The following is a 15,816-nucleotide window of genomic DNA, read 5'->3' on the forward strand; positions in this document are numbered from 1 at the left end:
AGTGGGCACTTAGAAACAGAAACGGGAGAAATTATCATGGGGAATGAGGAAATGGCAAAGGCATTGAACCATTCCATATCAACTTCACAATAGAAGACACAATTTTCATACCAGAAATAGACAGTAACCTAGGGGCTTAAAAGAGTGAGGAAATTAAGGAAATTAATATCAGCTGAGAAAAAGTATCAGAGAAACTCAAGGGACTAAAATCTGACAAATCTCCAGGACCTGATGACCTACACCCTAGGATTCTAAAAGAGATAGCTGCAGAGATAGTGGATACACTAGCTATGATTTTACAAAATTGTTTAGATTCGAGAACGGTCCCATCAGATTGGAAGTTGACAAATGTTACATCGCTTTTCAAGAAAGGAGGGAGAGAGAAAACAGGGAACTACAGGCCAGTTAGCATAACATCAGTCATTGGAAAACTGCTGGAATCTATTATTAAGGAAGTCTTAACATTGCACTTGGAAAAGCATAGTATGATTAGAACAAGTCATTATGGTTTTACTAAAGGGAAATCATGTTTGACAAATTTGTTTGTGTTTTTTGAGGATGTAGTGTAGATAAAGGGGAACCAGTAGATGTAGTATACCTGGATTTCCAAAAGGCATTTGATAAGGTACCACACAAAAGGTTAATAGGCAAAATAAGGGCTCATAGAGTTCGGGGTAATATATTAGCATGGATACATGACTGATTAACGGACAGGAAGCAAAGAGTGGGCATAAAGGGGGCACTTTCATGTTGGCGGGCAGTAAATAGTGGAGTGCCGCAAGGATCAGTGCTGGGGTGTCAGCTATTTACAATCTATATTAATGGCTTAGATGAAGAGATAGAGAGTAATGTATGTATCTAAGTTTGCTAATGAAACAAAACTATGTGGAAAGGTAAGCTGTGGGGAGGACACAGAGAGGTTGCAAAGAGATATAGACAGGGTAAGTGAGTGGGCAACAAGATAGCAGGTGGTATATAATGTAGGGAAGTGTGAAGTTATTCACTTTGGTCATAGGAATAGAAAAGCAGATTATTTTTTAAAAGGTATGAAACTTGTAGGTGATGTTCAAAGAGTGTTGGGGGGGTGCTTGTACAAGGAACACAGAAAGTTAGCATGCAGGTACAGCAAGCAATTAGGAAGGCACAGTGGCGCAGTGGTTAGCACCGCAGCCTCACAGCTCCAGGGACCCGGGTTCGATTCTGGGTACTGCCTGTGCGGAGTTTGCAAGTTCTCCCTGTGTCTGCGTGGGTTTCCTCCGGGTGCTCCGGTTTCCTCCCACATGCCAAAGACTTGCAGGTTGATAGGGTAATTGGCCATTATAAATTGCCCCTAGTATAGGTAGGTGGTAGGGAAATATAGGGACAGGTGGGGATGTGATAGGAATATGGGATTAGTGTAGGATTAGTATAAATGGGTGGTTGATGGTCGGCACAGATTCGGTGGGCCGAAGGGCCTGTTTCAGTGCTGTATCTCTAAACTAAACTAAACAAATGGCATGTTGGCCTTTTTTGCAAGGGGATTGGAATAAGGAAGTCTTGCTACAGTTGTGCAGGGTTTTGGTGAGACCACATCTGGAGTACTTTATGCAGTTTTGGTTTCCACATTTAAAAAGGATATACTTGCATTGGAGGTGGTACAGCGAAGTTTCACTAAATTGGTTCCTGCATGAGGGAGTTGCCCTAAGGTGAGAGGCTGAGTAAATTGGGCCTATATTCTCTGGGGTTTAGAAGAATGAGAGGCAATCTCATTGAAACATGCACGATTCTGAAGGGGCTGGATAGGGTAGACGCTGAGAGATTGTTTCCGCCAGTCAAGGAATCTATAAACATTGGGGCACAGTCTCAGGATAAGGGGCCAACCATTTAAGACTGAGATGAGGAGAAATTACTTCACTCAAAGAGTTGTGAATCTTTGGAATTCTCTACCCCAGAGGGTTGTGGATGCTGCATCGTTGAATACATTTAAGGCTGGGATAGACAGATTTTTGGTCTCTTAGGGAATCAAGGGATATGGCGAGCGGGCAGGAAGGTGGAGTTGTGGCCTAAGATCAGCCATGATTGTTTTGAATGGCAGAGCAGGCTTGATGGGCCATTTGGTGTATTCCTGCTCCTATTTCTTGTGTTTGTGCGTTCTTTCACCATTTCCAGCCACTGCTTTAGCCAGAATGCACCTCACCTTTAAGAGGTGCAGTCTGGCTTTAAGTAGTGTAGCCTAGCTTTAAGTGGTGCCAGCCTTGCACAAACTTGGGTCCTCCCTAATGAGGCTTGCAACCAATCAACACTGCATTCAGCACTGGGCTGCATGCCACAATAATTATAATTAGCAGGCAGCATGAAATATGAGTGCTGCCCGCATCACTTTGAACGTGGACAAGTTAATCATGCATCATGATCCCCGTGCCCGATTTCAGGATTTAACCCCCAAGAACTCAAAGTGACTGTCAGCCCATTTTTTAATTTCTGCAGAGCTATTCTTCCAACCTAGCAAATACGCAAAGGCTTCTTTTCTTTGAACCCTGTAATTTACAAATTGAAGGAACTGTTAAATTTATATTTACACAAGCGCTAATAAATGTCTGTATATAAACAATTTAAAAAATGAACTCCACTGGCCTGGAATAACCCTCCTTTTATAAATCATTTATCATGTTTTCATTTCGCCAACTTTGATATCTGAATTAATTATTCTTACGATATCCATTTGTACTTTTGGAAGTTTGTATAAACTGGGCATTTCCTTGCATACGTGTTTCATGGTCTGATATATGCATTTACTGAACAGTGCAACTATATTTACAGTATGGTGCATAAGGCTGTAAATTTCAGTGCTTCAATTGCTTCTTTTAGTTCTTGTAGTCATCAATCTTTCTACTGCCCTTTAGAGGAGGTTAAAACAGCAGAGTAATAGTCATGCAAACCTAAAATTTGAAGCAAAACAAATCTGAAAATAATATATCAGGAAGATTATAGGATAGAGAACTGAAGTAAATGAATTCGGGTAGTAAGAATTGCACCGTAGCTTGAAAGGTTTCTAATTTCCCAACTCTGTTGCACACAAACATATTCCATAGGATGCATTTATGATACTAATAGAACCACAAATGCCCTTGTGGTGTCATAACACTTTTGAAAATTGGGTGCTGGATGTACTCCTCACAGAACACAGGAAACATGTGGTCGTGTTGCATAAATGACTTTCATATCTGAAATGAGCTCAGCTCATACAATGCACCTCATTAATATTGGCCCAGATTTTGCGGTTGTAATGACGGTGAAACTGTCAGTATTTGCCATCCCTACCTGTGAAAATAACAGCAACTTATGGGGTTATCAAATGCACAGTTAAATGTGGAAATGCAGAAGTTGATGTCAGAGATTCCCCCCGCAGTCAGAAATCGATTTGAAATCACTGAATTGAGGTGAGCTTCCACTTTTTATGCTGTAGCCTCACAGTTAAAACCCTTGACAAGGTTGCACCTTGTTGAAGGAGGTGTAACTGGGTTTTTAATGCCAAACTAAGTCATGGTTACTGATGAACAATCTCTCTCGCCTTGAAAACCTAATTTTCTTCTGTGGAATATCTCCATTTTCCATTCCATTCCATGATAAAAATTCCATGGATTTGTAAAGTAATTTTCTTGAAAGTTTGTTTTTTTCAGTTTCCACCTCAATCATGAATGTCTGTCCCCATCTTTATTTCACTTTCTGTAAAATTGTAATGAGTGAATGATAAAACCTGTATGCTGCTTCCTAGTTTTCTGTCTGTGAGAATTCTTCAGTATGAATGGTTACTTAGTCTGCTTGACAACATCACTGTTGCTTGATGCCGTAAATCCCCTATAGCTGGCGTCAGAATGATATTAACGGTGGAAAAGGTGAAATCCACACCACAGAGCTTGTTAGGTCTTTATGGGCAGCTTTCTTTGAGATCAGCGGTGAGTGCAGTCACTTTGCCGCTGACCACAAAATCAAGACCCTTGTACCGTTTCAACAGCTGTTAATTTTATTGAGGTTTTTGATAAGTAGGCCTTCTTTACAATTTTGTTTTCTCCGTGCTCATATTTCAAAAATCATTAACAGTAAAACTAAAGACTTTATGAAACACAGATTGTACAAATCATACCAAACAGCACCAATTTCTGCTGTAGTATTTGATATAGCAGGAATAGATAAGTCACAAGCACCCACATATAAGAAAGAGTCAGCAAACTCTCACAAGTTGTTGGTGATTTCGAGAAATGAGGACAGGGGCAGGGACATTTTGGTTCATTTTAGTAATCAATCATCATGCTGGAAAAGCATGAGAACAAACTACATCATCAACAGAGAACTAATATTAATGTTAGTCTTACTTGTTTGTGTACGTGGTGCCATGCTGTGCTGTCAGAGATATTTAAGACAAGCATAGTTTCTGTCTCATTGGTTCAGAGTCCCACTGTACTTCTTATTTTCTGTTACTTAGCATGGAGCTGTCCTAGACAGAAAGCACACAAGGAATATACCACAGTGCATTTTCTGATAAGTAAATATTTGTTCAGTATGCAGAGATGTTGCATTCTTTAGTTTTCTCATAAAAATTATGTATATTTTGGAGAGGATTTTGGTCTCATTCATTATTAAGGGGATGAGGATTAGTGAAAAACAGTAATGGGAAAGTGGAATATCCTTTGTGCAGACTGGAAGTGTAGGCATTTATTATTCTGTTGCCACATGTGTCTTCCATGTATGTTATGGGTAATGTTTAATGGTTCTAATGTTGTATATTTATGGTAAAGTATTCAGTGATAATATTGATCTATATGTTTTTGAAATTATTTCTCTGGAAGCAAATGAATGCCAAAGGCAGTGCCCTAATTCCATAATTCTCTTTTGCTTTTCTTGTGCAGGGGAAGTCACTTACTTCGAAGAGGCTGACGAGTCTGGTGCAGTCTTACTGATATATTCCCTCACACTTCAGCTGAAGAGCGGGCCAGTTGAATTGTTCAAAGCTATAATTCACTATTTACCCTGAAGCCAGAGGACATTTTATCATTCTTTGCATGAATGAGGATCTGACCTTTTCTTTGTGTGTGTGTGCGCGTGTGTGCGCGCACATGTGTGTGTGTGTCTGTGCGCACGTGCACGCGTGTGTGTGTGCATGTGTATATACAAAGACATTGCTGACATGTATGTAGAGGGTGGGGAGGGAGGGAGGAACGTTCCACATAATTTTACGTTTACTTCACTCAGCCCAATATCAGCAAGGCTTTTGCGTGCTGAATCTCCACTGATAAGTTAAGGTTCATCATAAAATTAAAGCTGTAGCTCAGAACATCATTAAGTGATTATGACTGAATTACTGGAAAGATTTATTATGTACATATAAAGAAATGACCCTCAATCCACTATTACATTGGACCACAAGAGACCATGAACACAGAAAGATTCCATAATAAGGGTTTATTAGTGCATCCTTGTTGGAAGTATTCTGTGCTTCCACTTTATTATTTTTAACGTCTTATTTTTATACAATATTGAAATCACTGTTTATTCCAAATTTCTTAAAGTTTGACATTTTCTCTTTATTTTTCCATATTGATTTATTATCACATGGGGTTTTTTTTTATATTATGGGTTATTCACCACATGCCATATTTTGATATTATTTCGCTGGACGAGAGCTATTGTGCTAATTAAAGCAGTGAAGTTTCAATTCTTACAATTTAAAGCAGGTGTCTGACATTTCAATCATATGGCTAGTCAGTGTTGCTCTAAGAATATAAAAAAACTTAGCATCATAGATATTTTGTAAATGACAGTTTTATTTCTCTATATCTAGGTAAGGCAAAATAAAATTGATGTAATGAGTTGAATGCAGCTCAAGAGTTTTTTAAAAATTTTCTTTTGTAAGAAATTTTGAGTGTGTTACAGATAACATTGACAAGAAATTATACATTTTAAATCACTGAGTTGTGACAATCACTGGGAAGGGTTCTTGCAGGAACGTTAGCTTTTCTGAAGGACCGTACTTTCACTTTCACACATAGTTCCTAGTTCCACATTCTGAGAGGGAAGAAAGGCCCAGGGTCCGCTCAAGACAATATAGGGTGGAAGTCTAAAACCTCTGCTCTTAAAGGGAAATACTATTACTGAGCTGCAGCAGCCCCTTTATAGATAATGGTTCTTAAAATCCAAAGCTCTTAAGCTTGAAATGAAATTGTCCCTGTTATAATTATCCATCCATTCCTATTCTATCCTTGACATTGGGCTGCATTTTGAAATAGGCAGTGGTTGAAAAACATGGCCGCCCGCACACATGGGGGACATGTTGCGGAGCCGGCGCAATTCCAAATGTGGCGGCTCATTAGCATGGCCGGGGCGGCTGCCCTTCCAATGACATGGAGGGGGTGGGCAAGCCGTCCCTGGCAACGGCATCCGCCGCCACTGCACAGGCACTGGCGCCATTTTTAAAGGGCTTAGGGCCCTAAATGACAGGTTGAATTTTTTAAGTCAACAGTCCATGAAAAAATATTGAAAATAATGAAAACCTCTTTCCACCCCCCTCAATGTCTTACATGTAATGCCTTGCCCACTCACCCTCTAAAATACTTACCTTGACTCTGTGACCCTCACCCCCCCCCAAAGTTCTAGAACTCTAACCCCTTAACCCCTTCCCATCATCCCCCTAACCAATCCAAAGCGTTTGTCCCTGCTCCCCCCTCCCGCACTGAGAAAATCACTTTCTCCTCCCTCCCCACAGATGTCGCACCTCGTTTCCCCAAACGGGGTTTCGAAGGTGCAGCAGTGCCGGCCGCCAGAATGAGGATCGGTGCGGCAAATCAGGAGGCGATGGGATTTTCATTAATTCAGGTAGGTTAATTCACTTACATATGGAAATCATGGTCCCGTCGCTGAGCAGTGGGGGGGCCACCATGAGATCTCTCCACCTTCGTTGAGATTGGGCTGGGCCCTGCCGGCATCTGGGTTGGTGGAGGGCTTCATCCTCAGCTATAGTCATGTCCCCCCAACCCCCCGCCACCGTTCCCGACGTTGGGGGCTCTATAAAATTCAGCCCATTGTCTTACTTGCAATCAGAGAGAGCAAAGAGTGAAGAACTGGATAATTCTATGCAACGGGCAGACAGCAAAGATAAATCTATGGCCCAAGTGACTGCACCTTGAAAGATCTCCTCCAGATCTACAGTAGATTGAAGACGCTTCCATAAGTAATCAAAAAAGGATTGAAATCCCAAGCCTGACATAAAACAAGGGATGCTAATGTACCGGACTTCCTGAGAGAGAAAAGTAGTTTCCTCCCAGGAGAAAAAGATCTTCTAAGACATCGAAGTAACCCAGCTGAAGTTCTTAACAGTTAACCAGCAACAGGCATGAAGAGATAAGTGACCTTGATAAATTCAGATTGGGGGGGCGATAATAAGCTGAGAAAAGAGGGATAGAAAAGTTTCTTTTCCTAAGGTGCAGACCATCCAAAGCCAGCAATGACACTCCAAAATGAGATACCCCCCCGTTAGAAGTTGAATAGAGCAAGATTGTAAACAATCAGAGCAGGAATAAGACGAGCCAGAAGGGGGGTGCGGTGGTGTGGTCTGTGGAGATATATATAAGGAAAAGAATTCTAGGTGGAATTAAAATGAACAGGGATGAGGACTACCAACATAAGAACATAAGAAATGGGAGCAGGAAAAGACCATACAGTCCAGCAAGCCTGCTCCACCATTCAATATGATCATGGCTGATCTTCTGGCTCAACGCCACTTTCCAGCCCAATTCCTATATCCCTTGGATTTCCCGAGAGCAAAAATCTGTCTATCTCAGCTTTAAATATACTCAACGATGAAGCATCCACAACACTCTGGGATAGAGAATTCCAAAGATTCACAATGCTCTAAGTGAAGAAATTTCTCCTTACTTTAGGGCCGAAGGGCCTGTTTCAGTGCTGTATCTCTAAATTAAAAAAAAATAAAAATAAATGATCTACCCCTTATCCTGAGAGTGTGCCCCCATGTTCAAGATTCAGCCAGGGGAAACAATCTCTCAGTGTCAGGCCTGCCAAATCCTTTTAGAATCTTGTATATTTCAATGAGATCACCTCTCATTCTTCTAAACTACAGGGAGAATATGCCCAGTTTACTCAGCCTGTCATCATAGGACAAGCCTCTCATCCCAGGAATCAATCTAGTGAACCTATGCTGTATCACCTCCAAGGCTAGTATATCCTTCCTTAGATATGGAGATCAAAACTGCACACAGTACTCCAGGTGTGGTCTCAGTGGAGCCCTATACAATTGTAGCAAGACTTCCTTATTCTTATACTCCAATCCCCTTGCAATAAAGGCCCACATGCTATTTGCCTTCCTAATTGCTTGCTGTACCTGCAGGCTATCTTTCTGTGTTCCTTGTACGAGTACATCCAAGTCTCTCTGAACATCAACTTTTAAAAGTTTAAAAAATATTCTGCTTTTCTGTTCTTACTATAAAAGTGAAAAACCTCACACTTCCCCACGTTATACTCCATCTGCCACCTTGTTACCAACCCACTTAACTTGTCAATATCTCTTTGCAGCCTTTCTGTCCTCTTCACAGCTTACATTCCCATTTAGCTTTGTATCTTCAGCAAACTTAGATACATTACTCTCTGTCTCTTCCTCTAAGTCATTAATATAGATGTAAATAGCTGATCCTTGCAGCAATCCACTAATTACAGCCTGCCAACCTGAAAATGCCCAGTTTATCCCTACTGTCTGCTTCCAGTCTGTTAACCAATCCTCCATCCATGTTAATCTGTTACCCCCAACTCCATGAGCCCTTATCTTGCATATTAGCCTTTTGTCTGGCACCTTATCGAATGCCTTTTGGAATTCCAAATAAGCTACATCTACTCGCTCCCCTTTACTTAACCTACTATTTGCATCCTCAAAAAACTCTACTAGATTAGTCAAACACGATTTTCCTTTTGTGAAACCATGTTGATTCTGTCTGATCATACTATGGTTTTCAAAGTGCTTTGCCAAAGCCTCCTTAATAGTAAATTTCAGCATTTCCCAGACAACTGATCTCAGGCTAACTAGCTGTCACTTCCCTGTTTTCTTTTTTCCTCCTTTCTTGAATAGTGGTGTTACATTTGCTAATTTCCAATCCACTGGGACCATTCAAAAATCTATGGGATTTTGGAAAACCATAATTGGTGCATCTAGTATCTCTGCAGCTACTGCTTTTAGAACCCTAGGATGCAGGCCATCAGGTCCTGGGATTTGTCGGCTGTTAGTCCCTTAGGTTTCCCTAATACATTTTCTCTGCTAGATATTAATTACTTTAAATTCCTCACTCTTATTAGCCCCTAGGTTACCCTCTATTTCTGGTATGTAATTTACGTCTTCTACTGTGAAGAAAGATGCAAAGGGCTGGATTTTGTTCACCTCCTGATGTCAGGCTCCATGGCGGGGAGGTGCTGGAAGATTGGACCGGCAGCGGCCCGCCATGGAACCCGACACCGGGATTGCCAGGCCCGATCCTCCCAGTGATGGGGAAGCTCCATGGCGAGCCCTCCACCAGTCTGTGACGGGACCCTGATTTAAATATTTAAATTAACTTTATGCATTCATTTTAATGGAATTCACCACGATCTTAGCTTCGGGTCCAGATCTTCAGCGCAACAGGAGGCATTTACTTTACCGTCCAGGGAGAGCTGGCGCCACCGAGGTGGGGAATGGGGGAACTTAGTATTTGTAGTGTAGTGGGGAGGGTGGGTGAACTCTAGAATTTTGGTGTAGTGTAGGGGGTGGGGAAGGGGTCAACTCTGCACTTAGTGCAGGTGGGGGGAAAAGAGGTGAACTCCGCAATTTTAATGTAGTAGAGGGGACAGGACAAGTATGTATTTTCAGTGCATTGGGGGGGGGGGGGGGGGAACAGGGGTGGCTCTGCATTGCCTATGAAGGGCTGGCAGTCCTTTAAAAATGGCGTCAGTGCTTATGCAGAGACAGTTGATGCCATTCAAGGCGTCGCTGAGGCCAGCCCATCACGTGATTGGGGGTGCAGCCGCCCTGCATATTCTAATGAGCCACCAGGCTCAAGAACACAGCGGCACACTGCCTGTGTGTGCCAGCCACTATTTTATATGTCCGCTGCCACTTTTGGCGGCGGGAAAACAAAATCCAGCCCAAAATATTTGTTCAGCATCTCGGCCATTTTCTCATTCCCCATGATAATTTCTCATGTCTCTGCCTCTAAGGGACCAATGTTTACTTTAGCTACTTTCCTCCTTTTTATGTACTTGTAAAAGCTCTCACAATCTATTTTTGAATTCCTGGCTAGTTCACTCTCATTCTGTTTTTTCCCTTTTTATCAACTTTTTAGTCACCCTTTGCTGGTTTCTAAAACTCTCCAAATCCTCAGGCTTACTACTATTCTTCGCAATATTATAAGCCTCTTCTTTTAATCTAGTACTATACTTAACCTCCCTAGTAAACAATGGATGGATTTCTCTCACTGAGTTTTTGTTTTTAGTGGAACGTACTTTTGTTAAAAATTTAGAATAATTTCTTTAAATGTTTCCCACTGTTTTATTTACGACCATACCTTTTAGTCTACCCAGTCAACCATAGCCAACTCTACCCACATACCTATGTAATTGGTTTTGTTTAAGTTTAAGATTCTTGTTTTGGACTTGAGTATGTTGCTTTATAATTTAACATGGAATTCAATTGTATTATGATCACTTATTCCTAGAGGATCTTTTACTATGAGATCACTAATTAACCCTGCCTCATTACACACTACAAGTTCTAAAATAGCTTTATCTCTTGTTGGTTCCATGATGTATTGTTCAAGGAGGTTGTTGTGAAAGCATTCTCCAAACTCATATTCCTCACTACCTTTGCCAATTTGATTTGTCCAGCCTATAGGAAGATTAAAGTCCCCCATAATTATTACACTGCCTTTGTTACAAGCTCCAATTATTCTTCCTTAATGCATCTCATAGTAAAGGAAAAAAATTCTCTATGAGATGAACAAAAGCAGCCCCTGTTCCACTGGTCAACATCCTACTTCCAATGCGACTGGTTAACAGCACTACAGTTCCACCGAACTCTCTGTTTTTCATATTTCACTCCACACGCTGACACTCGAGTCATTTAATAGTACAGTAATAATGCTACTGAACAGTAATAGTGTTGTTATTGTAGCATCACTAAAATATACTTTTAAAAATCCTTAATAAAAATGAAAAGTTATAAAAACACTAACTTTCATTCTGTATGTTTTTATTCCTTAGTCTTTCATTTATATCTTATTGTCTATTTCTCCGTTATTTTCTCTACCTCCATTGGCCTATTGTCCTTGTGCAGTGATAGCACCATATCATTTACAATCATCTGATTGGCTAAAATCAACCTTAAAAGTCTGCTTTGTTTCCAACCAGTCAGGAAATGAATTAGCCAAGTTGGAACTAATAAGAATTAAAGGTCAAAATTAATAACATGTTTGCAACTAATCTCATCATTTCAAGAAAGTCAAAAGCATAGGAAAAGATTACTCATCAGTGTCCCAAATAGCAGGACTTGCCAAAAACCATTGATTTCACTAGCAGTGCTAGTGTTGCGAGTTCAGAGTTAATATTAGACATAAAGTGGTGCAGAAAAGTATGACAATTGGAATGGGAGAGGGGGAGTAATGACACAGTACATTAGCCCTAGGTGTCTTTTTACATGTGGGACTTGAGTTTGAATCAGACTAGACTAATGAGATGAAAAATCCCATTTCTGTACTGTCAAGGAGTGCATCACAGGACATTACAGGCAAGCAGCCCATAATTTTCCATCTGTTCATTTTAGTGGGCAGAAAACTGTGGGCTGCATGCCCACAATGCACTCCCGGCAAACACAGAATTATACAATCAGTCCTTAATGTGTGCTGTTTCTGTACCCTCTCTGGCTGCAACATTAAATTGAACGGTCTCAACCCAACTCCTACCATGTTTGCGCAGATAGCTAAATTGGCTTCAAATGACTAATCTCACTCAGACACTACTGGGATGGTTGGCATGGAAAAAGGAAAATGCCGCACTGCTGCAGTTGGGATGTTTTTCTGAAGTTTGCACTTGACACATATTTGCAGCAGTCAAGTTGGAGTTTTATGCCTCTTGTTCTGTGCTATACCTGAAATGGGAAAGCGTAGCATCACTATCTTCAATGACCAGAAAAGCTGGAATGATCTGCATGTACTGCCTATCTTGATTTGAATAAGGAATTCATGAATTTATTAGTGGTCAGTGAGAACCAGCAGATGAAGCAAGTCAATAGTCTAGTTTTGTCAATTCTGCACATCAGCATCGGGTGATACACATGACCAGTATTGCTTTGTTTGGTAATGCGACATAGAAAAAGTGCAGGTATGGTCTATGCTCAAATTGTTTTCATTATTTCTGCAGAATCTCTCTAGTCCCAAGTATTAGTTTTAAAGCAGCACCATCATTATGCATTGAGCTACTGATCATTCTTTAGAAATTATCATTATCTCACTGTTAGGATCATGAGCATATCCAGTCTAGGAAATTCAATAAAATGGTCTACCTGTACCAATCAAATGAAAGTAAAATTCTGATAATTCTGTCAACATCCCTGTTGTTCCAATCAGTAATCCAGCTTCCATTAATGTCACCCATTGTTTGTAAAACCATCTGTCAACTAATGCAATGAGCCAATGACTATACAAGTCATAACGAATTCAGATCCATGGGAAACTTTTCTTTTGCTTATTTGTTGTTATTTTCAATTATACGCCTTTATAGGCTCTCTACATCAACAGTAAAGTGATAAGTGACTTGCTCCTCTGCCAATGCCACTCTTGATCAGGCTGCTGGAGGATGTGAGTGGCTTCTCCTAGAATTATAGTTGCAAATTGCACCCAACTATTCTATGGTACCGTATGTTGAGCATCATTACAGTTCTCTCAAGAGTAGATTTCCAGACAGTGTCATACCTTCTGAAAGTACCAGTGCTTCATTTAAGTACTGAGGTGTGCATTTCCTCTGACTCACTAATAGCAGCAAAAAGGTTGGCGTGCAGATAAAGGGCTGAATTTTACTGGCCCCTTGATGCCAAGGGTCGTGGCGCAGGGGCTTGTAAGATGCTGTGGGGAGAGGCCCAGCTCAACCCGTGACGCTGAGAAGGGCCCGCCGCATTTTACCGGCAGCAGCGGGATCTCGGTGCGGCCGCCCCGCGGGCCCCTCATTGTCATATGGAACTGAACAATTAAAATATGCAAATAAACTTGCCTGCAGGCGGCGGCCGTCACATTCCAATACTATGGCTGCCGTTCGGCCTTCGGAACTCCTTACAGAGTATGGGGCAAGAACCTGTTGGGGAGGGGGGAGTAATAAAATTTTCAGAGCGGTAAGGGTGGAGGAGCAGGGAAATCAATTCTTATTGGATGTGGGGGTAGTGGGAAGGGGTTGAAGGGCAGAAGATTGAAGTTTGGGTATTACATAAATCAATTGATGGTCATTTCATTGCCTGAAATGATCACTGGGGGCTTGAGGAAGGGTCTCCATCAGCTACTTTCAAACGTCGTAAAAATTTTTTACATTGTCCCTTTAAACATTCAACTTATTTGTGCGAGCTTAAAATCCTTTAAAAATGGCGCCACACCTGTGCGGTGGCGCTGGACACCATTGCCGGGGACGCAGAGGCCACCCCCTCTACGTCATCGGGCGGCTGCTCCTCCCCCTCTATTTAAATGAGCCCCCGCACTTAATATCATGCGGGGCTCAGGGACAGCGCATCCGCACTGGATGCACGCCATTCTTATAAAATTCAGCCCAATGTGTGGAAAATCAATTTTATACTTACACTGTTTTTTTTCCGCTAATACAGGATGATAAATGCATAAATGTCTACATTATTGTCCTATTGTGATGCATAAAAATTAGAATGGGTTCATGTTGATAAGGATATTGTTCCTCAGCTTCCATTCTCCAGACTCTGAATTTAACATTAATTTGGAACAATGATGAGTATGCAATAATGTCTTTTTATTAAAACATTTTTCACTTGCATTCTTAGTTCCTTCATGTAACACACAGTAGCATCAGGCCCTAAAGGTACCAGTTGAACAAACATTTAAGCCAAATTGCTTTGTGGTTGGCCACATTTGTTTAATATTTACCTAAAGAGTAACATGCAACTTTCTTATGGATTGTGTCACAGACAATACTCGTAGAAGTAGCCTGGTTTAACGGGGATATTTGTCATTAGAACATCTTTCAAGAAATGTAAAGCATAATTAACTCAGATCTGTATTTAAACCTTCACTGACCAAACATATGAAGAGAGTCTGAACCATTTCCACACCTTACAGACTCTTTAGGAGATGTAATTACTCTTTATATAACAATTATAATAAAAAGTAGAAATTTCTTGTCTTTGTGGTTGTACTAGATTAAGATAACATTTGTTTTCCATGCCACAAAGTTATGGGTTGTCAAAATGCCAATTGCCTACAACAGGTTTTCATACAATTGTGTATCATTTTTGCCACCTTCATAACTGTGGATGAAAAAATTAATGCAAACATATTCCTTCAGTTTAAAGCAATCTTAGTAGTTCTATGTACAGCAGTGGCATTGTAGCAATCTTATCTATGCAGACTCTACTTCACACTTTGCAAGTTCACTGTCTTTCACAGTTTTATGTAGGAAACCACAGCAATTGCATTTTTGTTCAAGCATTTAGTGTCATTTCGAGGCTTCAGGGTTGGTAAGCGACCACAAGGCCCTGAAGCATACAACATTGTCACTGTTATTATCAATCTGTCTGGCCTCATTCAGACTGTTGTGCTGCAGATGTGCTGTATTTTGAGATCTTTAAGTAACTCCTAATGTGCTCTTTTGTAGTTTCCAGGACTTAACTGACAACATTGTCAGAGCTCCAGCAATTCTGTTTTTGATCTCTTTGTGATCTAGTGTTGAGTCACTAACTGGGATAAAATTCCTCTTTTAGTGAAAAATTGAAGAATACCTTTTTTCTCCATAATTAACAGCCTGCTAACAAGCATACCACATGTGGCTTTGAAATGTGTGATTTCTGAGAATGTGATTGTGTTAGCCATAAATGAGAGAAAAATGGTCAGTCTCCCATAATTTGTCGAAAGATATGTTTCGGCCCCATAGATCTACACTTGAAATAAGTTAATTGACTCTCTTATGGACTGAGCTAAATCCTTTGGATTAGTCCACTATTTTGTTTCCTGGTTTAAATCTTGGCCATATAGATTGATCATAATATACTTTATCCTTGAAGAACAAGAGTTTTGAAGTATCGGTGTATTATGGTATCTGATTGTATTTAAAAAAGAAATTCTGTACACAATAGTTAATGATTCAACACAGATCTGGTGCTATGCTCCAAAAAGTATAGTGATAATAAAGATTAGACAATGTTCCTTTATTTGTCCATTTCAAATGTTAATGACTGTCAAGAAAATTGCGTTATTATAATAAAAGAAACATCACAATAATGCCATATAATACTTACATTTTTGCCTTCACCTTCTAGGAAAGTCTTCATTCAGGCATCTAACATTTTGTTTTTTAAAAAGCAATTAACTGTAAAAAAAAAGTTTATTCCACATATTCTACAATGTTTTAACCCATTATTTATTAGCAATTGAAAAAGAAAACAGTAGCAACATCAGTCAATATTTTCTTTGCTTAACTAAATGACCATTTTACAGTAATGTTCGGCTTCACTAATGCCTTGTTTACTGAACATTGATAATACCACATGAGCACATTTAGTAATGTGAAAGAGGCTATGCACTTAGA

The 15,816-nt window shown here is 40.3% G+C and overlaps 1 protein-coding gene across 4 annotated transcripts in view; it reads left to right on the forward strand.

Annotated features, from left to right (window-relative positions):
- LOC137376137 (regulator of G-protein signaling 7) overlaps positions 1 to 5,166 on the forward strand; it is a 477,275-nt gene extending 472,109 nt beyond the window's left edge. For all 4 annotated transcript variants that reach the window (XM_068044150.1, XM_068044151.1, XM_068044153.1 and 1 more), the window contains one exon: positions 4,887 to 5,166. In XM_068044150.1, the coding sequence (XP_067900251.1) occupies positions 4,887 to 4,937 (51 nt within the window). In that variant the 3' untranslated portion in view covers positions 4,938 to 5,166. The remainder of the gene's footprint in view (positions 1 to 4,886) is intronic.
- The last annotated feature ends 10,650 nt before the right edge of the window (positions 5,167 to 15,816 follow it).

The sequence above is a fragment of the Heterodontus francisci genome, chromosome 13 (assembly GCF_036365525.1).
Source record: "Heterodontus francisci isolate sHetFra1 chromosome 13, sHetFra1.hap1, whole genome shotgun sequence".
Taxonomy (NCBI): Eukaryota; Metazoa; Chordata; class Chondrichthyes; order Heterodontiformes; family Heterodontidae; genus Heterodontus; species Heterodontus francisci.